The sequence below is a fragment of the Sylvia atricapilla genome, chromosome 11 (assembly GCF_009819655.1).
Source record: "Sylvia atricapilla isolate bSylAtr1 chromosome 11, bSylAtr1.pri, whole genome shotgun sequence".
NCBI classification, from domain to species: Eukaryota; Metazoa; Chordata; class Aves; order Passeriformes; family Sylviidae; genus Sylvia; species Sylvia atricapilla.
The window spans coordinates 10,799,134-10,823,708 of NC_089150.1; the positions used below are offsets into that span (position 1 = coordinate 10,799,134).

The 24,575-nt window shown below is 40.6% G+C and overlaps 1 protein-coding gene across 1 annotated transcript; it reads right to left on the reverse strand.

Moving 5' to 3' along the window:
* Positions 1 to 2,166: 2,166 nt before the first annotated feature.
* Positions 2,167 to 19,846, reverse strand: TXNRD3 (thioredoxin reductase 3). The gene is made up of 16 exons (XM_066326661.1): positions 19,418 to 19,846; positions 13,877 to 13,937; positions 12,186 to 12,295; positions 11,892 to 12,005; positions 9,982 to 10,054; positions 9,028 to 9,147; positions 8,481 to 8,623; positions 6,994 to 7,109; positions 6,675 to 6,900; positions 6,360 to 6,452; positions 5,838 to 5,914; positions 5,132 to 5,288; positions 4,828 to 4,935; positions 3,851 to 3,946; positions 3,510 to 3,644; positions 2,167 to 3,378 (listed from the first exon to the last, which is right to left on the reverse strand). The coding sequence occupies exons 1-16, from the start codon at positions 19,541 to 19,543 to the stop codon at positions 3,316 to 3,318; spliced, it is 1,818 nt and encodes a 605-aa protein (XP_066182758.1). The 5' UTR covers positions 19,544 to 19,846; the 3' UTR covers positions 2,167 to 3,315.
* Positions 19,847 to 24,575: the final 4,729 nt, after the last annotated feature.

A 24,575-nucleotide genomic window follows, 5' to 3' on the forward strand; every position in this document is an offset into this window, starting at 1 on the left:
ATCTTTTTCTATGTATAAGCTAGAAGTCTTTAGATTTTCACCACTATAACTTTTGAACTGTACACATTGTAAGAATGGCAAATTATTTCAAAAGCTAGTAAAAATACCTACAGGTCAAAAAACCTCCAAACTTGGCTATCTTTACTTGAACCCCTAGATAAGAATCACTTCTTTTCTATTCATTCCCATTTGCTGTGGACAACTTTACAACTTTACTTTACAAATTTTGGTAATTTGAGTATTTCTCCCCTTGCAGAGCAAAACCACAAAGCACATGACATTCAATAGATCCACTACTATTTTTAGTTAAAATGCTTGATCCTTCCTTCCTCTGTTGTTCCCAACTCTTCTAAGGCACATCCAGGAATTTTTCCCTTGCCAATATTCAGAGAAGGGCTTGACAAGCACAGGATTTAAACATGTACTTTTAACTTCAGTTTAGAGCTAAGGAAAAAAACCAAAACAACCCTATTTTTCAATTTTCTGCCAGTATGAGATGCATTGAAAAAGGGTAAACACTTCAAGTCTTTGTCAAAGGCAGCTCTAAGGGGAATTGTGAGAATCAGAAGCTTTAAACAGTTCAGTTACCCAGGAAAAGTCTTCTGTGTCTAATTTTGGCATTTCATGGCTTATAACAGAATATTCACCTCCCCTTTCTGTCTCTTCCTTGCCCCCATAGTTCTTGCACAGGCCAACTTTAGCTGCTTGTGTTACTCAAGACAAATTACAATGCCCAAGATTTAATTAAAACTTACACTATGTGGAAAGCCATCTACTAATTTGATGATTGTCTTACATGTTTATAACTATAATCATAACTACTTCTGGACCTGAAATGGATAAATTTCACCAGTAAGTTAAAAAACCACACAGCTTTGCTGTGTTCATCCACTGTTTCAAGAGCTCCAATTGAGATACAGAGTGCCATAATTATCAGAGAATCTAGACAAGCAGCCAAGCAGAGATTCAGTCACAACTGAGCATTTTCAACTACAGCTTAAAAAAGGTTCCCGGTATTAGAGCATGAATAAATACCAGAGTGTTTTAAGAACACAGAACAGGTCTTCAGAACTTACTGAACAACATTTATGACAAAAGAAATGTAAACACCAATTTGCTGTTAATACCACTGCTGGAGTGTCATTACTACCCAAATTCAGGGTATTTATTTTGTTGCTACAGGCTGCACTTCTCAGACCTTACCTTCTTCTCTAACATCCACTGTCAAGCTTAAAATTTTGGCTTTGGTCTGTGTCTTGTTATCACAGCACGTTTTATTTTACATGTGAGCCTACTGAAACACAAGTGACATGTTCACTTCCTCCAGCTATAAGCTACTTACTGTGTATTTTAACTGGGGAGTTGAAAGCTTAAAGAATAACTGTATAAAAGTTCTGAGTGCCACCAGCTTTATGTGGCACCTAGAGCTGACAGCCAGGGCAAGTGTGACATAAGGAACATCTGCAAATTAGGACACTGTTACAGATATGCAAGTGGCAATTATCGATCAATTAACATCAATCTGCAAATCAAATCTCAATTTGAAATAAAACTCAATTAGTGCTTACTAATAGATAATTCAGGAATTTGCACTCATTGACTTGGCTTCTTCCTTCACTTCCTCTTCAACAGGGTTACACCAGGTAAACTTTGCTATTCCCAGTCAATTTGTCATCATTTCTATGAGACCAAAAGTAACTCCCCAGAGCTCTGTAGCAAAGCAGCACCTGCAGCTCAGCAAGCACCTTGAAGGTATTTTGCAGTGCTACTGAGCAAAACTCCAAAGTCTCCAAGAGTTACTAAGCTTGAACACCAGCAAGATTTGCTGCTGACACTCTAACTAGATTCTACTGAGCATCTTTGAGCTGTGTTGCAGTTAAACAATACAACCTTAAAGTATTCAGAATCTTACAGAATATACAGAAATAGTATAAAACTGTTCTTTCAAGTTTGAATTCACCTAAATTCAATTCTGTATACCTCAACAAAAGCACATTTCATATCTTGAGCAAGCCCCCAGGGGTGACAAGATAACTTGCTTCTCCATTTGAAAGACTACAATATGCACAAGTTCATAGAGGTTTTAGTACTGTATGGGATACACAACATAACTGAAGCCCAATAAAATCTCAGCCAATATAAACCATGAGGTCAGACACCATAGAGTGTTGTATGCATTGTTTATTGAACTTCAAATTCCACAGTAGGTCACAGATTAAATAGTTAAAAACTGGTTACTATCATACAATGTTCAGAGCAGTCTTTCAAAACAGCTCTTTGGACAAAACTAAGAGCCAGTTTCAAGCACAATTCCCCCAGGACAGAATGCTAGGGGTGGAAGAGAGCTTCAAACTACTGACAGTACACAACACTACACAAAGCACAGCAGGTCACTGCTCTGGGCTGCCACATGATTCAGCAACACCTTCTGCCTCCATGGGCAGGCACCTACCTACTGTGTTAGTGTCACAGAGTCTGCTTCTCTGGGGCTTCAGCATTCCACATAACAGCACAGACATAATTCTGGGTTCTGTGAGGTTTTAAATTACAGAGCTGAAACCAGATTTAGGCAAACTGACATGGTCTTGTACTCACGCTCTTTAGCCTTGACACACAAGATGCCTACAACTCAAACTTTTATTTTAAAGACATGATGTCACCTGAGGTCAAAACACTGTGAATGTTAACAACAGTGGTGTCTTAGGTTACTTACTCTGAGTTCTAGACTGGTTGGGATGGGAGACTAGTGCTTGAACTGCACTGCTCAACACTGCATCCTATTTATGCCATCTTTCCTCAACTGAACGTACAATTAAGTATAACAAAATGCATCAAAAAGACAAATCAGTCAACTGTAAACTGTTGGCAAGAATCACTCAATTATGTATTCGTCTTCTATTTCAAGCATTTGTACGAGACACTGGAACTAGAAGCATTAGCTTAAATTTGTGCAACTTAAGAATTTCCTTCAGGAGGAGTTCAGTCATAGACAAGAACCTCCCAGCCTTGCCTGGCAGCCATCAGTCGTCGCTCACCTCGTGAGAAGGTTCCGAGCCACAACGTCACAAAAGCACCGTGGTGCTAATTCCAAGCAAAGTCAGGATTTACAGTCCGAGATTTCCCTGCTGCATTACTGTTCCCATGTGCAACACAACTCACACTGAGGAAGCCTCTCCAAGGCACCACTCCCAGCTGCAGCACATGCAGTGGTACTGATGCGAACATTTACTTTATTACAAAGCAGTTGGATGTATTAGAGCTTCCACAGGTCCAAGAGTGCAGAACATGGAAACATGTAAAACAGCAGGTTTAACCTCAGCAACCCTTCTGAGTGATGTCCTGTCCAGAAGATTTGGTAATATTCATTGTAGTGAACACCTGTAAGAGACCAAAAGAAGAGCTTATTTACTGCTCCCTGCATCATCATCCACATCGCTACTGATCTCCTCTAGGTAAAACTGCCTTCAAGAGCAGGTTTTAAATCAGGCTGTGCCTTCCCGCTTTCTTACCTCTGCACAAGTAGGATGAATACCAATTGTTTCATCAAGTAATTCTTTGGTGAGACCACATTTGATTGCAGCAGCAAAACCTTGGGTAACTTCACCAGCATTGGGTCCAAGAACATGCAGTCCTATCACACGATTCTTTAAAACAAATAAGAGAAAAACACGAGTTGGTACCAAAATTTGACAAAAGCTCTAGTATGTAACTCCCACTACACTAAAATGTCATGCAAGCAGGTCAGTAGCAGAGTCTTTAAGAAAAAATTAACTACTTCAAATAAAGTAGCTCTGCAGTTTTTTCCATTTCAAGCATACCCTCAGCATATCCATTCTGCCTTGCTACTTACATTGTCCTGTTTATTGCAGATAATCTTTGCGTAACAGGTATTGTTATCTCTGCCTGGCACTGTCCATTCAAGTGGCCAGAACAAAGTGTGATAAACCTGGGAGGAAAACAAGAAAAAAAAGCATTAGAATTTCATTGATTCAGTCAGGCACAATTCTACTTTTTAATATCTTTATAAATAGTTTCACATTTAATGCACTATATTCTTGTCCATAACAAACTAGACAAGAGTAATATTTTTCTACTCAGCCCGCAGAGCCCATCCTCCAAAACTCAGCAGAGGAAGACTTGACTCAAACCATATAGCTCTGATTTAAATACTTGCTAAAAACAGCAACAGCTACAATATGCAGTAGTTGCAAATCAAACTTTCAGAAAGAGAAGTGTAAAATTAATATCCAGTTACTGTAAGTTGAAACCTATTATGCAAAACAGGTAACAGCAGAAGCTCAATGCCAAATGATTTTGAAAGACGTAAGGAATTAAACACAAGGCATGCAAACAGCTTCAACATAACTCCCCAGAGACATGCAGAAGCCAGAAATTACCATAAAATAGGGAAGTTATCCCCAGTACTCCTACAGACATATGTTAAGGTCAGCAAAAGATAAATTCACGATTCAAGTACACTGAACCAGCAGAAAGTAGTTCATCCCAAGAATTGGTACACTTCAGCAATAAAAGCCTTTAATTCATGACAACAAAAAATACTCCTACAGCTCTGCAGCCCAGGTCTTACCTCCTGAAGTCAAATGCTTCTCAGCCACCTGTAAATAATTATGTGCAATTCTAATGGCATTAAGTCCAGTCTGGGTTTCTGTGAGTCCACTATCTTGCTGGCCAGATGAAAACACAGCCACAACAGTTCCACCCATCTAAACTTCTCATCTTGTTCACACTATGCCTTGAGAATAAAGCAGCAAGGCCCAAGAAAAACAACCTCAAGCTACAAGTTAATTGACTCTTGGGTGTTCTTACCTCCAAGTTTTGTTTTCCATATTCTTCTATGGCTCTTTCTTCAGGATACCCACAGCTGCCATACTCTAAAGGGGTAAACACTGTTGTTGGTACATTGATATAGTCACACTAAAAATAAAAATAAAAAATCGTATTTAGACTATGCAAGCTCTATACAGTACATAACAAAAAAGTTATATAAGAACTTTTCTTCTTTTTTACAAAACACTTGCAGAGCCCACGGACAAGTGGATAAATTAACTCATGTTACTGCAGTTTTGAGGCAAAAAGCATAGAAGTAAGTTAAAGTTGTATATAGCTTTACCTTTCTGGTACTACCCCCATACAGCCTTTGGGCCAGCAGTCTCCCTGCCTGAATGGCAACAGGAGTAAGTTCAAGTTTTCCATCCAAGATATCCCCAATTGCATAAACATAAGGCACATTGGTTTGTTCTTCATCATTTACAGGGACTTTCCCATTCCTTTAAAACAAACAGAAGACCACAGAATTCATCATTACAACTTTCCTCAGATCCCTACAAAAAACAGGGGAGAAACTCTCCTCTAAGTACTGAGCTTGTTTCATTAAATATACTTATGCCTTCTTTACTTCAACTGCAAACTCTTCAGGGCATCAACCACCTCCAACTCTGACACATGGCTGAAGTCTGTATTCAGTGGGCCAGTTCTGACATGAACAGTGCCTGGCTGATGACAGTCAAGCTACTCAGACATCTTTGGACTCAATCTTTCACCTGATTATTATACAGCTCCTATGCTTTCAGCAAAATGACCAACTAGTACATTTTCACTCAGAATAGCTGTTTTACAAAGTACATACTAAAGAAATTAAGTTAACACAGTTAATGGACAACTGTACTCAAATCCAGGACAAAAAAGGTTCCAAAGGTTCATATAACTGCCATATATAAGAGTGGGAATTAAAAAAATACCAGTATCATGAGTTATTTTCACAAAGCTAAAAAAAATTCCTTCCATTCAGTAGTTTTAGGGAGTTCAACAATACTCACTTCTCATTGATTTTGACACCGATGGTCTGTAAACCAATATTCCTGGTACATGCATCACGACCAATAGCTATCAAAACCTAAAAAAAACCCCAAAATTAAATGCAATAACTTTATGCAAGAGAAGTATAACAAAGATTTCTCTTCGTCTTTTAGTGAAAAAATGGAAGCATATTAATAAAATTACTTCAAAATTGTTTTTTCCAAAATTTAGAAGAGCCACCAACGACTCTCTTCCATGTACAACTTGTTTTAGAGATGCAACAAACAGAAAAACCAAAACAAAAACAGAAGCAACAACACTGTTGAATGAACTAAATTCCAGGCACATAAAATTCCACCCATTCTGCTGACAGGGTTCAACTGTCAAGACAAATACTGAATTGTCACTTTTTTTTTTTTCTCATCAGTAATTTACATGAACAACTTTTTAAGGAAGAGTTCCCTTCAAGTTGTTAAAAAAATCTATTTCAGTACTTTTCATGTGCATCTATAGCCATTTATTTTAAATCCAGAAATGCTTACAGTGTTATATTCTTCTTCAAGGATTTCTGGTCCCTCAGTAGACTTCGCTGTCACTTTCAGTCTTCCTGGCATTCCTTGCTCCAGCTGCTCAACCTGTGCAAATTTTGTAAGCTTAGAATGACCCAAAGCAGCAGAGCTCACTTCCACTGTCATTCAAGCCTTGACCTACTAATCTATCATCCAGTAAAAAAACTCAGTCTCATAAAACATTTATGTCTGCACGGAGCCAAAGCCTTCCCGGACAACACCTGCATTTTACATGTGCTGTTCAAAGTAATGATGTGTTAAGAGAAGAAAGCTGAAGGCAGCACTTGCCTGAACAGGCACAAACTTCCTGATGAACTTCACGCCGTGTGTCTCCATGTAGGCACCGACTCTTTCCGCCATTTCTTGGTCAAAACCCCGCAGAAGAATGGAACGCACCATCACCGTGACGTCCAGACCCAGGCCAGCCATAAACCCTGCACACTCCAGAGCCACGTAGGAAGCACCCACAACCAGAGTCTTGCCAGGGCAGTAAGGCAGGGAGAAGAGGTCATCACTGAAAAGAGAAGTAGTCGAAGTTACAAGGTTCTTCCAACACCAGCTTGTTTGCCTTGGCCAATGCTAGAGCAGACAAGTCTTTTCATGTCACCTTGTAATGCAGAATTCTTTATCTCCAGGGATACCCAGATATCTTGGCCTTTCTCCTGTTGCCAGGACAAAAGTCTGTGCTGTGTGATAGGTTACTTGTCCCTTTCTGTTAGTTGCCTGTTGATGAAGACACAGTTGAGAGATGTTTTTATATGCTTTAAGATAAAAATTATGTAATCCTTTCATTAATTATTGTAGATATGTTTAAAAATCAGTAAGCAGTCAGAAACAAGAACTAATGCATTTAGAGATGCCATACAGGTCACTGAAGAGCTACAGGTTTAAACAACAGACTATAAGGTTTTTCTCTCATTAGAGCACTTATAATCACTTACTCTTTGAATCTCGTCCATTTTAACTACTAATTTAGATGGGATTATTCATAACGACTTATAAAAAGCCACAACAAATGAAGACAACCCCCTTATTCCCCCAATAAAAGGCCAACACAATGCAAGGGACAGTATAACATGCATTACTATAGGCTAATGTAAAAATAAAAAATTGAAAAAAGTAACTAGTTACATGATTTCAGTTCAGAGGGCCTAAGAACCAATCTTTTGTGAATTCTTACTAATTTGACCTCTAGAAAGCCTTGGTCATTGGAAATTTCATGCCAGTGCATACCTCCTAAAATCTGACCTTCATTCTTGCTTTTTGTTAGATTTCCAGCACAGATGAAGGGAAACTCTCCCCACGGAGTCAACATGTAATTCAGGTTGGAAGGGATCTCAGGAGGTCACCTAGTCCAGCCTCCTGCTGGGAAGTCTCTCAATTCTACTTCATTTATTGATTCGGGACACTTATGTGGCCGGGACACTTGAGCAGGTGGTACACGAGGTAAATTGAATTTACTGTTATCTTTCAGTGCAGGGCTCTTGGTTTAAAACATAAGTAGTTCAGCCTTGATATTGAAAGCAGACAATTACATCCACTGAGTGCAACAGTTGCCTTCAATATGCACTTCTAGGTTAACCTTGCTTCAGTATGATCACTTACAGCAAGATTGCCAGATCAAGCTTTGTCTTGCAAAACTGACACTTTAATTTGTATGCTGATACAGCACAAGGTTCTGGCAGAGCTCTTATGCAAGCGCTTAATCTAAATTTCATTTCAATCGTTTTTATGCTTTAATATGAGGATTTTTCAAGTTGCAAAATCATACAGCTAGAGTTTCCTTTCTTCCCTCACCCCCAACTCAGGCTGCTGAAATCAGGCATGAAGGTAGACATTGAGACCATCTTCCACTATTCATACAAGACAGGTTTACGCATATCCATATCATTCTTACATAACTAGGTTTGCAAACACTGTGGCAGGTACTAAAGTACAATAATTATTTTAATCAGTAACATTACAAATGAGTTATTAACTTCAGCTGACCTGACTTGGCAATGTTAAGAAGTGTTTCTGGTGTTGAATTTTATAAGGCAGCTCTAGAACATGAGTCTTCCCCTCCCAACTAAATATTTTAAATGCAGAGTATACCTTAATTTTGTGTGGTTCCACGAATTCTCCATAAGAATTGAGGTATGTCACAGACTTCTCTCTCAAGGACACTCGATAGCCCCAGTTTAAAGAACCAATGTAGTTCTGAATTGCTTCTACCATGATCTCCCAGTTGTGTTTAACTGAAACAAGACACTAATTTCATATTTAAGGAAATAAAAGTGCAATGTGCCCCTTAAGAAAAACTTAACTTATTCATTGTACATCATGCTAAAAACAATCATCACCAGTAATGAGGATACATATTGAGGTCTTGTTCTATTATGTTAATATTTATGTGACTTGTTACTGTCTGAACTAAGCCCATTCTAGAAGCTGTCTTTTATTTCAGTTAAAGCAGGGAACAAAACACAATTAACTTTCAACCCCAAAGATTTCTATGACTCAAGAAGGAGGACACCTTCTGATTCACCCAAGAAAAGTACTGAACTGTCCCTCTCATTTATTAAGTCCAAAGCACAAGAACAGTCCTGAGTTCAGCACCTCCCCTGTACAGTCTTGCTCTGCCCTCTGTGTTCTTACCAACCTTGTTCTTCATACTGCCACCCATACTTCCTTGAATCTTGGAGTGCCTGACCCAGAAGTGCTGCTTGATGCATCAGCTTCTTAGGAATGCAACCTACATTTACACACGTGCCACCGAGTCCTAAGATGGAAAGAATCATATTATTGCTCCCATGAACAGGATTTCTGTTTTCCCTATCATGTACTTGGTATAATCACTCATATCACTCAGGGAGGTTTGCTATAATCACACCAGTAACATGAAATTTCTGCTGCAAGGGACATTCTAAAATACAATGCACACACTAAGCTTGTATTTGGTTTAAGATGTTATTAGACTCACTGACCCAAGACAGGCACAGCATGTCAAACACAGACCTCAGTTACCTACTCCACAAGGCTTCAGATTTTAGTCAGTAACGTAAAGGTTGTCAAGTAAGCAAGGCAAAAACCCAGAGTTCCTATAATTTAGTATCATCTATTATGTGGAATTTGAAATATGGCTGTGTTTAAAATACTATCTACAAGAGTACATTCATTCCTTGAAGTTTCATTGAAGTTTTTACTCATTCTCAGCTGCCAGCAGCTGTCCTTAATTAGGGAAAGGTGAGACATAGCCATGGAGTCACTGTTCTAAAGGGAGCCTATCAGTTGTCTACAGAATAGAACTGGATGAACTAAAAGGCAAAATATCCCCAAAAACATGTGAACACACACACACACACACACACTACCCAGACATGGTTTGAAAGTGATCAAAGCTAGAAAAACTCTTGACAAAGAACAGAGTTAGCAATGCCCAAAACAGAAATAACCACTCAGAAAAGCAGGAAGCATGCCAGGAAAATAACACTTCTTATCTGCTACCAGAATTACAAGAATTCAGCCTCAATTCCTAAGATAAATCCATAATATGTAACATGTCACTATGTATCACTGGTAGCCAAATATCAAATACAAGGTAAAAACCCCTTACCCCATGAGGTTCCAAGAGGTGTTGGAACAACATAATCTAATACCATTACTTTCTTTCCCAAGGCAGCAGCTTCCTATAAAAGATGGAGAAGACCAGTCAGCACTACTAAACCAAGCAAGCTTGTCCACTCATTTAAAGTCAGGATACACTTAGCACTACTAGAAGGCTTCTTTACTACCTTCATTAGTTAGTCATTATCATACATGGCTCCTGTATCTCCTTTCCTAGACAAAAAATTGAAATCCCTCAAGAATTGACTTTTTCCAAACTTTAAATGGCTCCTTGCATGTTCAATGCTGCATCCAGCTCATCCTATGCTGTCAAAAGCAATGATCTGAAAAGGTATGAGATGGGCTTAGCAGCCTATGATTCTCTTCAACCTCACCTAAAGAAATATTTATGCTGTTAGCTCTCCATTCTTTCAGAAGGACAGAACTTACTTGGCATGTTCATGGACAGAAAAGAAGGTGACAAACTGGAGACATTTCAATTGAGCAGCATCATGATGTTCAGGGGGCTGGAGCACACCCTCTGTGAGAAGGCCAAGGGAATTTGACACATTCAACCTGGAGAACAACTGAATTTGGAGGGGACCCAAGAGCAACTTCCCAGTACCCATGAAAAGTACGTTAAGATGACTGTGCCAGGCTCTTTACATTGGCCAAGTAGCAAATAACAGAAGACAGTTGTAGTTCTAAGCTGAAACAAGAGACTCAGACTGGATATAAGGAACTTTCACACCATGAGGACAATCAAACAGGTTTCCCAGCAAGGCTGTGCCATTCTAGCTTATTTCAAAAGCCAAATGAATGAGTTCCTGTATAATCCTGTGTGACCTCACAGTTGATCTTGCCTGGGGCAAGGAGCTTACATCAGATGTCCACTCTGACCTGAATAAGCCTATTCTTCTATCCAAGGAATTACCAGGTACACACTGTTTGATTTTTCAAGCACTTTGATCAAACCTTTAGATGCCTCAAATCTGTTTAAGAACTCCTGCATATCAACTGCAATCCTGGCTCAAACAAGGTTTAGCTGGCTGTCTTGTATTCTGTGATATCACTTTGAACAATTTGGCAATTAGCACCAAGTTTACAACGGATGTCCTAGAAGGTAATGTGAGGAAAGATCTGAACATTCTGAAAATACACAATTGGCCAACTGAAGAATTCCACTGTCAGCTTCTCCTACCTGCTTTGTATTTTCTAATGAAGGTTGCATGCTTGGCTGTATTGTTCAGCAATTGCCAAGGCTGCCAAGAACAGTCTCACCCTGCCCAAAACATAAACTGACAGTTTAGGATACCTAGCTGAGAGATGGCAGTGTGTGTCCAAATCCCTTGGGGAGCAGAGAAAACTGAAACCAGACCTTAGGTCCTGAGGCACTTTGAACACCATCTAATTGTGTAAGGCCTGATAACTTTCTCAGAAAGTTATCCTTTCTGAGAAAACAGCTGAAAAGGGAGCTAAAGAGTGAAGCAGCTCTTTGAAGGGAACTGCTGGAAGCACTTAATTTTAGAAGACTGGTGATACTGAATCCTAAACTGTCAAAAGGCTTCAAGAGCAGCCCTCAGGTTTTCTGGATTACTGTTTGGAAGTGCCTGTGTATTACACATGCAGGAGAGATAGTTAAAAAACATTTGGTTTCACCCTTAGCCAGAAAACCAAAACCTGCTATTACGATCAAGAGCTGAATAGACATTGGCTTAGAAACTGGTCCCTTAAACAATTATCCCTTGAGTGAGCACATCACTAGACCCAACAGATCACTACTGGCTCATTAATTAATAAGCTGAATAGTAATACTCATCAAAATATAGAATGTTTTATACTAACATAATTAATAGAGAGATTAACTTTTGAAGAAGTTTTACATACCACCTGCTCTTTAATGCCATTTTCACATCATACCTTAGAACATGCAAGTCCACCTGAGCCACCACCAATAATAATGAGATCATATTCATAGGGTTCTGAAATTTGGTTGTCCCCAAGGAGTTTCTGTAGTGATCCATCCTGATAAGCCTGGGAGAGAAAAAGAAAAAAATAATCAAATCAGCACACATTTCTGAGCAAACAACTAATAACATTGCCTCCTCTGACCTACATGACCCAGTCTACTGTGTCACACAAAATGTAACTACAATCAAACAGCAAATTCACTCAGTCTTGTCTACATCCAGCTGATTTTTAAAGCCAAGTTACCTGATACGTTGCATCACAGCCACCAATGTGAGTTCCATTCACAAAAACATTAGGCACTGTCCTCTGGTTGGTCAGCTCTACCAATACTTGTTGAATACTGGCTCCATCATCTACGAATAAAAGAAATGTGTACATTATAAACACATTTCAGGAGGAGAGCTTTTAGAACAACCTGAAGCATTAAAGGTTTGGACTGTGATACACTGTAGGCCTGCCAAGACAACAATTTTATTATAAACATTTAATTTGCATGTTTTCTGGACATAAGCAAGTCTTCAGAAACTACTTCTCAAAGGAGCAGGCTTAAATACAGAAATTAAATCTATATTTCAAGCCACAATTTTACAGAATGGAGTAATACTGAAGCAGTAAGAGTTGAGCTCTTGTATTTCAAGGATTTTCATCTGTCTTTGACAGGATCACATTTGGTACTACACAAAAATTCTTCACGCTGTCACAGATCATCACACAGACACCTTTTCTTTCATGTGAACTCTCTTATTTTGGAGTATGTTCTGTGCATAGGCACATTATTTTGCCCAGCAACTTTGTATTATGAGATGACGGGTGAGGGAAGTATGAACATGCTTTTCTACTTACCTTAAAGCTACCTTCCTACTTTTTCTACCCACCACACTGTCAGAAACTTTCTAGTTTTAAAATTATCATTGCTTGACCTGATCTGTCATCTGACTCATCAGCACCTACATACAGGCTCAATTTGGATCTCTCAGCAGTAAATGTGGAAATGGGAATTTGCAGTAATCACTTTGACTAAAATTTTTTATTCCAAGATTGTATCTATTTAGCATCAGTAATCAGAGCAACTGCAAGGGAAATATATTATTAATTAGAAGTAATTTCAGGAAAAAAAGGCTGTGCATTGTACTTTATATATCTTGGGCTATAATTAATTCATAGTATGACAAATAAGAAGCAAAAGTAACTAAGAAGAGATGAATAAATGGCTACATTTCTCCCAAACATTGCTTAGGCAAAAAGGAAAAAAAAATTCAAAAAGGCATTAGAACTTTAAAAATAGCATTGGAAACTTCAGTTTTGTACAGAAAAAAATTAGTAATAGACAACTGAACAGCTTCGCAGAAGTGCATTTAAAAGCTTGGTAAGAGCCATATAAGAAACTATTTGTTCCTAAAAATGCATTAAAAGCTACAGGCATTATGTTTATATACACATAAGACGTTGCACATGTCCCAAAACTAAAGCAGCTTGGACTTTAAGAAAAAAACAACTTGAAACTAGCAGCAGCCAACTTACTGGAATTTACCCTTTCTTCCAGTGACTCAGCGCCTTTCCCAAAGAAGGTCACCCAATATACCAAGTCAAACATTAACAATTCATCTGAAGCAACAAGAGAACCAGGAGTAGGAAAAAATCACAGGCTTTTTCCCCAGAAGTCATAGCTCCTTGGAGGTAAATCAGATCTCACATTCTCTATCACCTGATGATTTTCACAGAGTCAAAGCCTTCAGTTATCTTAAAAACACATCCTGTATAAAATCCACATTGAAGCCTAATTGCTTTTATCTCTGCATATATTAAAATGTATTTTACTTTTTTCACATATCCCCCACCTAGTTCAAGACAGCTTAAAGAATCATGCAGAATCACTCATTTTTTTAGTTACATTAAGCAGCAGGATGTGATATATTTCTTTTTCTCCTACTCACCAGTTACATCCAGCTCCAGAGCATTGAACTCCACATGCATGGAGTTGAAGAGTTCCTTCACCTGCAACAAGAAGAGAACCACGGCAGTGCAAAGGTTTCTCAGGTCAGGGTAAAACTTCACAGCTGGACACACACAGGTGACCTCTAAAGCTCAGTTACTGTGCTCTGAGGCACATGCTGCACACAGCTTTGGTAGTTTGGCACTTCTATGTTTTCTGTGTTCCTCACTTAAAGCCAGAGCATTTAACCTTCCAATAAGAGTCCCAGTGACTTAAGAAAAAGCTTCTAGATACAATGAGCTTAGCTGCTGACTTCTCCACCTGTGACATTCCAAAAGCAATGGAAATGACAGCCATATAAAACACAAAGAAGAGAATAAAAACACAAAGAAGAGAATAAAGCAGCAGCAAGATTCTTTCGTAAGATGAAGGAAAAAAAAAAAAAAAAAAAGATAAAAGGGAGCAGAGGACAGTATGCAAAACAAAACACTGACCAGGAAATAATAATAAAAAAGGCCATTATAAAAGGCTGCAGAAGGAAGTAAATTTCCAAATGTACTCACCACTCAGCTGGGTGTTTTTTTAACCTCAGCTCTGGATGGGCAAAGTGTACCATTACCTGATTCAAATCAGGCAGCCTTTTAGAAACAAGATTTCTACAGTAACAGTTTTTTTTAAACTGGCATGTGAAAACAGCTCTAGCAAGAATCACTGAATGCCTAAGAGACAGACCCACTTGCTAACATGAAGTCTGAACATTTTTCAGCCAGGTTTCTGAGGAACCTCAAATTTATTGACAGAGCTTCACGAAGAGTATGTTGAATCACACATCTAAGAAGTTTAAAGATATCTAACACAGGAGGAATAAAATGTTTTTAATACTGCTGTAATTCACACTGTTACCACGTTGAATACTGAATGTTTTCTGATAAAGTTTCAGCTTTTTTCAGCAAGAAGGTTTTTTACTCTGTACCAACTACAAATTAAGTTTCTTACCACATCATATATCAGCCATAATATTACAAAAAAAAGACCTTTGCCTCTGTAATTGATTATATTGGTTCTACAGTTTTAGAATAGTGGAAGTTCTAAGGGACCTTTTCAGGCCATCTGCATGAATTCCCTGCTCAAAGCAGAGCCAAATGTGAAGGCTGATGGCACTGCTCAAGCGCTGCCCTCTCATTTGAAACATCCACAAGGACAGAGACACAAAAACTTCCCTGGGCTGGCTCAATGTTTGACCATCCTCACAATAAAGAACTTACATTTTATCCCACTGGAGTGTCTGTTTTTGCAACTTATGTTTGTTGGTTCTTCTTTCACTCTGCAACTCAAATAACAGTCTGATTGTCCTCCCACTTGTCAGCTGAAGGCAGCAACTAAAACCCCTGGTCAGCCTTATCAAGGCTCAACAAACTGAGCTCCTCCTTCACACATTCAGTGTGCGTGATACTCCAGTCCTCGAAGCATCTAGAGGATCCTTGACATTTTTTGTCCTAAGCTCACCATTACCTTCAGGTTTGCTTCCTGGAATGATTATGGCTACAGGCAGAATGAAAGGGAAACAGCAATGGAACCACTCCGGACCTCCTGCTCTGCATCTGCTAAATGCCACACAAGATCTAAAAGCCAAAGCTTAAAGTGATTGCTAGTAAGAAGTGTTAAGAATGCAGAGGCAAATCAAAATTAGCTGCTTGGCTGCTGGTTTAGAGCAGTCTGTTACTGGCAACAGGCAAGTGTTCCTTAGTTTTTGTTTTCTTTTTTAAAAAACTCTGCCAAAACATTGCAACAGCAGCTGGCAGGAGAGAGAACAGGACAGAACATCACTACACCAAGAAAGTTTACACTCAAAGAAAGGACATATTTAAGGCATTTAGACCACCTTTATTCTCCACTGAAGATACTCAGTAGAGAGAACAAAAAAAATCAGACAAATGTCATGGTCCTTATTAGAAGTAGCTATTGCACTTTACACTTATGAACTAATCATACTTGTGTTGTGCTAATGAAAATGAAAGAAAGATCACAGGAAGCGCATGAGCAGTTACAAAACCTTCAATGCAGGCAAGAGATAATAGATTACTTCAGTTTGGGGAAGGAAATTATTAGGAGGAGTAGGAAGATAACACACTAATCATGAGTAACATCTAGATAAGCTCAACAGGAAATGATTTCTCAGAAATACTCACTGGAGCACTTAGCAACAACTGCATTTACCAGAAAACAATTCTGAAATGAAAAGGAAGTAAACCTCCCTAGGGAACACAACCAGAAAGCTTACTGCTATCTGGCATTGTAAAAGCCAAAATTAAAATGATATCAAAGGAGTTATTAGACCAACAAATGAAAAAGAAGATCCAATGAAAACTTTGTACTCAATAAAACTAATACAGATAATAAATATTACAGATCATTAAACAATAATACAGATAATAAAATAATACAGACTCAGGTCAAGAAATTCCTGTGTCACACAGACACCACTGGAAACTTCAGCGGTGCACTGGGAGAATTTCTTCCTTATAGCCCAAAGCCAAAACTGTAATTTCTCCAAATGTCTGGGATGGGATATAAGGCCTCAGAGCTGCTGATAAAACCATTTACTTCCCATCTCACTAATGCAATGGCCTCAGTTACCTACTAAACTCTCACTTTTCACAAAAAAGTGATGGACTAGAAACACTTCTGTATATTATTAAACAATAGAGAATTCATCTGAAACCAAGAAATTGGTCTAACTTTAGGAAATTCTTCCCAGAGACGCTTCCTGTCACTAGGGTAGCTAAGCAGGTTTGAAATAAGCTTCATAACGAAAAAGAAATAATGGTATGTCCTAGGTCTGCTTTTCCAAGTATCAGCTAACACTCCATAATAGCTACAGCTGAATGGGCCAGAACCCCCTGAGGATAGAGAACATAACCTGCAATAGCATACAATATAACTAAAGTAACCAGTAACTTCTATGCAATCACAGCTGTTGCTTTTAAAATTTTAACATACCATAGTGTTCAGCTTTGCCCTTTTTTCATGCTAAAAAACTACGTTTTCTTTATGCATTTCTATCTTAATTATCTTTTCTGGATGCTAAGAAATTGAAGAAATGGCCAACTTAAGTTATGGCAGGGACGTAATTCTACCACCACCCCCTCTCCAGCACTGCCCTGTTAAAGCAGTCGAACAACAAACTGCATTTGCAGAGTAACAACAGCACAATTGCCAAGTCATGCTATTAGCTAACCTGAATACAATCACCTACTTAATTCACTTAAGGCAGTTATTTGCAGTTCTGTTCCTGAAGAAAAGTGCAACTTCAATTTTCTTCTAGCGTGGATACCTCCACTTGAAATAGAGAATTCTTTCCACCCCTAAATTGGGTCCTTTCATGGCATGAGCACTAAATATCTTTAGTTTTTTAATTAACCCTACCAAAAGCACGTTACTAACAGCCATCCACAGTAAAAGACAATACAATGCACACTATTCATATCTGTCTAAGAGCTCAGAACTATGTGATTACAGTCTAAGTACTCAAGCCATAACTACACTTTCAAACTATATCCACTTCATTAATTCTATCAACTTGCTCAGCTAACAAGAATCCTGCATTATTTTCCAATTCCTTTTACTAATTTCGAAGTCTTTGGTAGGAGGGATTGCTAATAGTGTTGCAGATATTCCTCTGTTTTATCACTTCATGTCACACATGAGGCTTCCTTCTCCCATAAACTTTCTTCCTCTAACTCTCTGTCTGCAACCTATACCCCTTCTCTCCATTTTCTTTGTTATATTATCTTTCTGTTCCAAGCAGGAAAATAAGCCAAGGAAATCTGCCTACCAGGGCAGTCAGCCCTTCTTTCCTCAGCCCTATTTATGACCTGTTTCTTCGCAAAAAATCATTTTTGTGAAGCATTTTTAAACTCCCTGTCCCAGAAAGGGCCATGACAGAGGGCCCTCCTATTCCCTGTATTCGTTCTTCCCCTTGGCAAGACAGTAGGGATAATATTCCTCATATCCGATTGCTTCCCTAAAGCAAGCAATTTGCCTCATGGAGAAGCTATGAACTAATGCAGGAAAGAAAAATCTGGAATTTAATTACTGGACTAAAATCAAGTCTTTGCTCCCCTTCTTGTCTTAGTCTAGAGCCTCTGCAATACCACGAACAGATGAAGGAAAAAGGCACAAGGTTTAAAAAGTTACCGTGCCATCATGTGATCTCAAACCCACCAAACTAGTGCCGTGAGCATCAGCATTTACAACCACAAGCACTAAAAGCACACAGGGCAATGCTGACAGGCATGACTAAGCATTTCTCAATGGGCAACTCTGAAGTCCGCAAGAAATTATTTCTCCTCAGCAGAAGATAACACTTTTATCAACTGGACTAGACTGGAGCAAGACTCCAAGTCTTCATTTACTGAAACTTCAAGTAGGTTGTTAAGAAGGATTTGAGCTACGTACTATGCTCTACTATTCACCAAAGGTTCTTAGAAGACATTGGTTTGGTTGATCCTCCCTAACACAGAAGTTTCCTTTCTCAAAACCTCAATTAAGTTGCAAGTGAGATAGGATATATTCAGTTAAGTTTTCTGCAAGAGGGTCATAATACCTCTTCCCTTCCCAGAGTTCCCAGGACTAAACCTAGCCCAGACGTGGGAGAGAGGCTTCTGAGTATTTTCCTGGTTATCAGTTCTACTGAGGAACAACAGGACTTGATCCAACAGTTCCAATTACTTTCTTCCACCACGGCCATATCAAATATGGTAGTGTGAAGTTTAAATAAAATTTCATAACATACTTTTTGTATATATCCAGGAAACCCAAGACCTACGAACCCTCAGATCCTGTGTGGACTATGACCAGTGTGTTGGCAACATAAAATTCTAATGAAGACCTTGAGTTTCTTAACGCATTTAGCTTACTAGTTATAGCCAGCCTGTGACACTGATACACAATCAGGGACAAAAAGATATTCTTCTCCAAACATCACAATTCACCAAGAGTGCTTTTCTCTTCTTTTAACACACACTGCGACCAGAATTTAGAACATATGCACTTTCTACAGAGTCAACCTTCCTCAGATTTAGAAAGGGCAGAAAACTGAACTCATCCCTCCCGCGGGGAGCATCTCTGCCCAAGCTGAACACCAACATGGTACCAAATTCCCAGAAAGGAACGCAGCCAGCACCCCGAGCTCCGAGCAGTTGCAGAGGACAGGAACAAATACAGTGTGCAGACCTAGCCACACATCTCTCAGCGTATCAAAGGGAAAGAACTACCACGAACGCCACGGATCTTCGCCTGGTTTCAAGCCTGCGAAGTGGTTTTCCATGGCTGGCACGTGGTGCTGGAGCGGGATGGATACAGAGCCGCTTGTGCACGCTCCAAACGCCGACAGCGGCCGCCGCCTCCCCACAGCGCTCTCCCTGAGCCCCGCTTCCCTGCGGCCTGCCCGGGCCGAGCGGCGCCTCCAGGGCCCACGTACCCCCCGAGGGGAGGGCCCGCGGGGACGGCGCCGAGCGGGCTCACACCGCCGCCGCCTCACCTTGTTACAGTACGGGCAGTAGCTCTTGCTGAAGATCATGACGCGGTGGGAGGCGATGAGGGTCCGCACGCGGAGCTTCAGCCCGTCCCAGTCTGGGAGCCGGGTCTGCCCCGGCGGAGGCGCCATGGCGGGACCCGAGCCCTCCCCGCGGCGGCCGCGCTGACCCCCGGCCGCGCCCGCCCCTTCCGCAGCGGACAGCGTGACGAGCTGGGCCGACGTATTCGGACGGAGAGGGGGGGACAACTTGCCAAAGGAGGGCTCTCCGTCCTGCACTTCAGCTACGAGCGCTACGAATCGTTGTAGAGTAATAATAAACGTTTTATGCCACAGGAGAAAGCACCACTATTTGCCTAAAGGGTAAGTAAAGAAGAAAAAACTTGCGCTGTTTAAGCTTTTCTCCCCTCTGCGAGGGGGCGTGAAGTGAGCCAACAGGAGGCCGGCAGAGCGCGCATGAGCGGCGGGAGGGCGGTGCCGGGCGGGGCGCGGGCGGTGCCGGGCGGTGCCGCCTCAGGGCCCGCCCGGCCGGGGCTGGGAGGGCGGATAGTGCCCGGCAGGGCGGCTGGAGGGGGGGTAATTCTTTGCCCCGTCACGGGTTGTCCGGCTCCTAGCCGGCGGCGATTGTCCTGGCCTGGAGTGATCTGCCCATGTCCCGTGGCGGCCGGGTTTGACCTGCCTCGGTGCCCTCTAAGTTAGGGCGAAGTATGGGGGGAAAGCTGCTTCCCCGTCTGCCTTCACCTGCCCCTTGGGGCTCCTGCGCGGGGAGGAGAATGGGTACAAGTGGAGCGTCTCCTATAATAAAATGGATTATTAGCCAAAAGAGCAGAAAAACTTTCCTTACACATTCCGGGGTTAAAGAAAGGGCATGCTGAAGCACCTGGTCCTGCTTATTACATCTCTGATGAGCTGGACTACTCTATTACGAGCGCTAGTAGCTGCCGGGGCTGAGCGGTGGAAGGGGCCGATGTGGTGGGCAGAGGCACGGGAAGAGCCCGTGTGAGGGCCGGGAGCCCAAAGAGCCCGGGTCAGTGCCTCGGGCACTGTGGAGGCGGCCCGCGGCGTGCTGCTGCAGCCACAGCTCTCTCAGAGCCATCGCAAGGGCTGTCCCGGTTTAACATCTAAGAACGTCGCTAAATCAAATCCTGCGAGCTTCTGAGTGACAGGAGTTACTTTGTGTAGGTGAGGAAAGCACGGAGTGATTTCGTAAGATTCAATAAGGAGTTTTTAACAGCGCAGGTAATGAAGTCTATTGCTCCCTCCCACACCTGCTACAGACCTGTCCTACTGCTATTTACTAATGCTAAAAATAACCGCGTATAATAGCTGTAATGTCACCAGTGATGAAAATGGGGCTGGTGGGAGACAACTAAATTAACTTGCTTAATTCCTTTTTGGATCACATGTCCCTGTGATGTTCACTGCCCAGTGAGCTTGAAAAAATGTATATTGCATTTATTTGAATGTTAGCAATGAAGGAGTTTTTGACTAACACTTTCTACACTCCCCAAAGAAAAGAACAAATCTAAGTTTTGCAGCCTTTTATTTCATTATCAGCAGGTAGGAAAGTGGATACAGTACCTGCAGCTGCTGAGGTTTGACATAACATGCATGGACCAGAGCTACCCACTGTATTTTGTTCATAGTTCAAACAAAACTTGAACTATGGTTATGGCTTATTGGGTTCCTAGCTTTGGCTAGTTGTTCTCTCTCCTTCTCAAATTCATTTTACCTTGTGAGAAACAATGCTGCCTTTACTATTGTTACAGGAATTAATATCCCAAGCTCAAAGGTTTGTGCCATTGTCTGAAGGTTGGTAGGCTTTCATATTAAACTTTTCTGTTTTCTTCAGTATAAACATCCATCATCTCTAGAAAGGTCTAAGAAAGGAATAAATACTCAAAAGATCTTTTTCTGTCGGCACGCTCAACACTGATGGCTATGTGCTAAGTCCCATGAGGAATAAATGTCCAAGGCAAATTAAGTCACTTGAGGGTTTATTTTCTGCTCTGCACCCTCTGCTGTTGGTTGTTATTACCACTATTGCCTTAGAGCAAGAATGGGGTAATGGTTTTAAACTAAAGGAGGGTAGATTCAGATTAGATATAAGGAAGAATTTTTTTATAATGAGGGTGGCAAAACATTAGACCAGGTTGCCCAGAGAAGTGGTAGATGCCCCATCCCTGAAAACATTCCAGTCCAAGTTGGATGGATCTCTGATCAATGTGACCTAGTTAAAAAATTAAAAATGTCCCTGCTCATTGCAGGGGGTTGGAGTAGATAATCTTTAAAGGTCCCTAACCTAAACCATTCTGTAACTATATGATTCTGTGGAGAAAGGATGAGGAGGACAATGTCGACTTGCAACACAAAAGAGTAGTCTGGAAGCACTATGATGGCAATTTCTTACTTAGATTTGCTTTCAGTTACTGTAGGTTGACAGGAAAGGAAAGGATTGAACTCTGGAGAAAAAGAAAGAAAATATTGCTTAGTTCTAGAGATGAATGGACTGCCACATTAACGTTCTGTCTCTGTACCCCAGTAATGGCTCTGATTATTGTTAACAGATGACGCCCTAAATCTGTCTTCTGTTCTGAGAGTTTTTTTCTCCCACAGAATGCCAGATCATACTCAGCTCTCAGGATCTTAGTCTTCAGGTGTGCTGGGGAGAGATGTAAGAGATTCTACATCTTTTTGGGCAACCATTCCACTCACTAAGAGATTATGTCAAATTATTTGAAACAGAAGAAGTGTAACATTTATAAATGAAGTGGTTTGCAAAAAGATTTTGAACAAGGGGCAAGTGACTTGTGGAAGGGATCAGGAAATTGTTTTAAGGATAGAAGTGTGAGAGACTTGTTTAATAAAGGTTTAAACATGCTTACTTGAACTATGGGTCCCTGCAGGCCAGTCAGCAGCTGTACCAAGTGCTTACAGGATGATGATAAGCTTCCTCACCTTCCACATGAAAAGCCTTGGTATGCTTTCTGTAATATAAACTGTCTCATTATGACAGTTGTCTCCTAGGCATTACTCAGCTTAGTCTGAGGATTAGTAATAAACCAACCACAAAAAATAATTCATAATAATGTAGCATTGTGTGCTGTGGGAAGGCATTGAGGTAGAAACTGGTAGGGGAGGTTTATGAAAAGAATAGCATAGAATAGGATATATAGAATATGCATAATTTGCACAGCTCTTGCACAGGACTAGAGGGCTCTTGGCATTATAAAGGTCTGATCTCATATTTGAAAGAATAAAGCTACACACCATTCTGAAAAACATGGAGTAATACAATCTTTGCCATTAAGGAAATTCTGCAAAAGACAAGTCCATGCAGACAGATGCTGACAGCATTTTTAAATGAAGTTGTTTGCAAGAAGTATTTGGAGGAAAGAGCAAATGGCTCATACAAAAGAACCAGGGAAGTGTGTTAAACATAACTGTAAAAATCTTTAGCCATTCTTTTGTCTAAACCCAAGTTAACTTCTCATCTGGGCTTGCTCCCATTCCTCATGTGCAGTCAGATAACCATGAGCCTTGATGCTGCTGAAGGCAGTCAATTTAACAGTGAAGAATAATCAGACAGCTTTCTCCAGCCATATCTCTTTGTTCCCTGACACAACCTCATGTCACAGGCCAGGAAAAGAAAGAGCATGGCCTATCTCCATCTTTATATTCCATTTTGAGGATCTGTCTATGAAGTGATATCCTCTAAGGTTTCTCCTGCCCTCTTTTATTTATCCAGAATGCATAACACAGGTAAGAAAGTGTAGAGAATGTTCCTTAAAGACCAAGAAGGTAACAAAAGGCCTAAACTGTGGCCTCAGTCTTTCTCACATTATTCCAGTGCCTTCACTGGTCTTCTGAGAACTTCACCTCTCTGCATCAGGAGACAAATAAGGGTGTTGCATTTTAGAACTGCATTTCCTGTTTTGGAGAAGGAGCTCCAGATCTCCCCAAAGCTGTACGTATTTCATTGGTAGAAGGAAGAAAAGAGATGCTGGTTATTTATTCAGAAAAAAAATAACAAGTGTCTCTCATTGGATTACTGTAGACATTGGTCATAAGCCAGGAGACAGCCAAAGTCCTTAGCCACGAGCATGGCTACGCCCTTTGTCAACACCAACAATGGAGAGTCAGTGGAGCCTGAGCCATGCTGGAGGCTGTTGACAACCTGATTTGTTTGCCAGCCTTTTGGGTGATATGTGGATGGCCTGAAGCTCAGACTTCATGGATTAGTGTTTGTGGCAAATGGTATCAAAAGTCTTCTGGCACGTTCAGAAATTCTGGCACCATTAAGTGCGTTAAGTCAGCTCGTTGGAGTGCTGATGGTGAACATAATCCAGAGCGTGTAATAACCCTGGGCTCCAGCCTGAGATAAGGAAAGTGTCTCAGATCACACAAGACTTTGGCCAGGGAGAAAAGGGGAAGATCTTAGGAAAAAATTGAAAGAAAGAGGAAAATAATCTCTTCAGCTGAGTAGCAGGACTCTCCAGTAAGGGCCAGCCAGAGCAATAACTTCTGTTAGCAGAGGTACAACTAAAATACAGTGAGCGTACACACAGCAGAGGGCAATCACATCTTCATTGTTGTAAAAATTCGACGTCCCTCCCTGAAAAGCTTGTCTGGACAGTAGCCGAGTGTTGGAATGAGGCCTGGATATTAGCAGCTAGTGAGAAGTCAATGGGGGGAGCTCAAGACCCACCAGGAACAATTTTTCCTCAGGATCTTGAATGAATAGTGAGAAGCTGTTGTGCTCCTTTTTAAAAGGTACCAGAAACTAGGCAGTTAAAAGGAAATAATCAAAGTGGTAGAGTTAGGACCTGCGTCTGCTAAAGATGTACACATGCAATTTTTCCATGCAAAACTCATGCTTGTGAAGTTGTCAAAGACAGAGGGGGTGCTTCAAGTTCACTTTCCTGGTTTTGCAAACCATCTGCTAGTTGGTGCCTGCAAGTGAGATATGACCGTATCTGCTTTTCTGCAAATGTGATGCTGGTAGTCCTCTGTTTCAAAATTTGGCTCTGGTGGTCTGCTGAATGTGTCTCAACTAATCTTACCTGTCATACTTTTAGTCTAAAATTTATGGTTAGTGTCCTTTGAAGAGTGTTTTAGTTTCTGTGTTGTATCATTATGATGAAGTTTTGAGGTGAGCATGAGT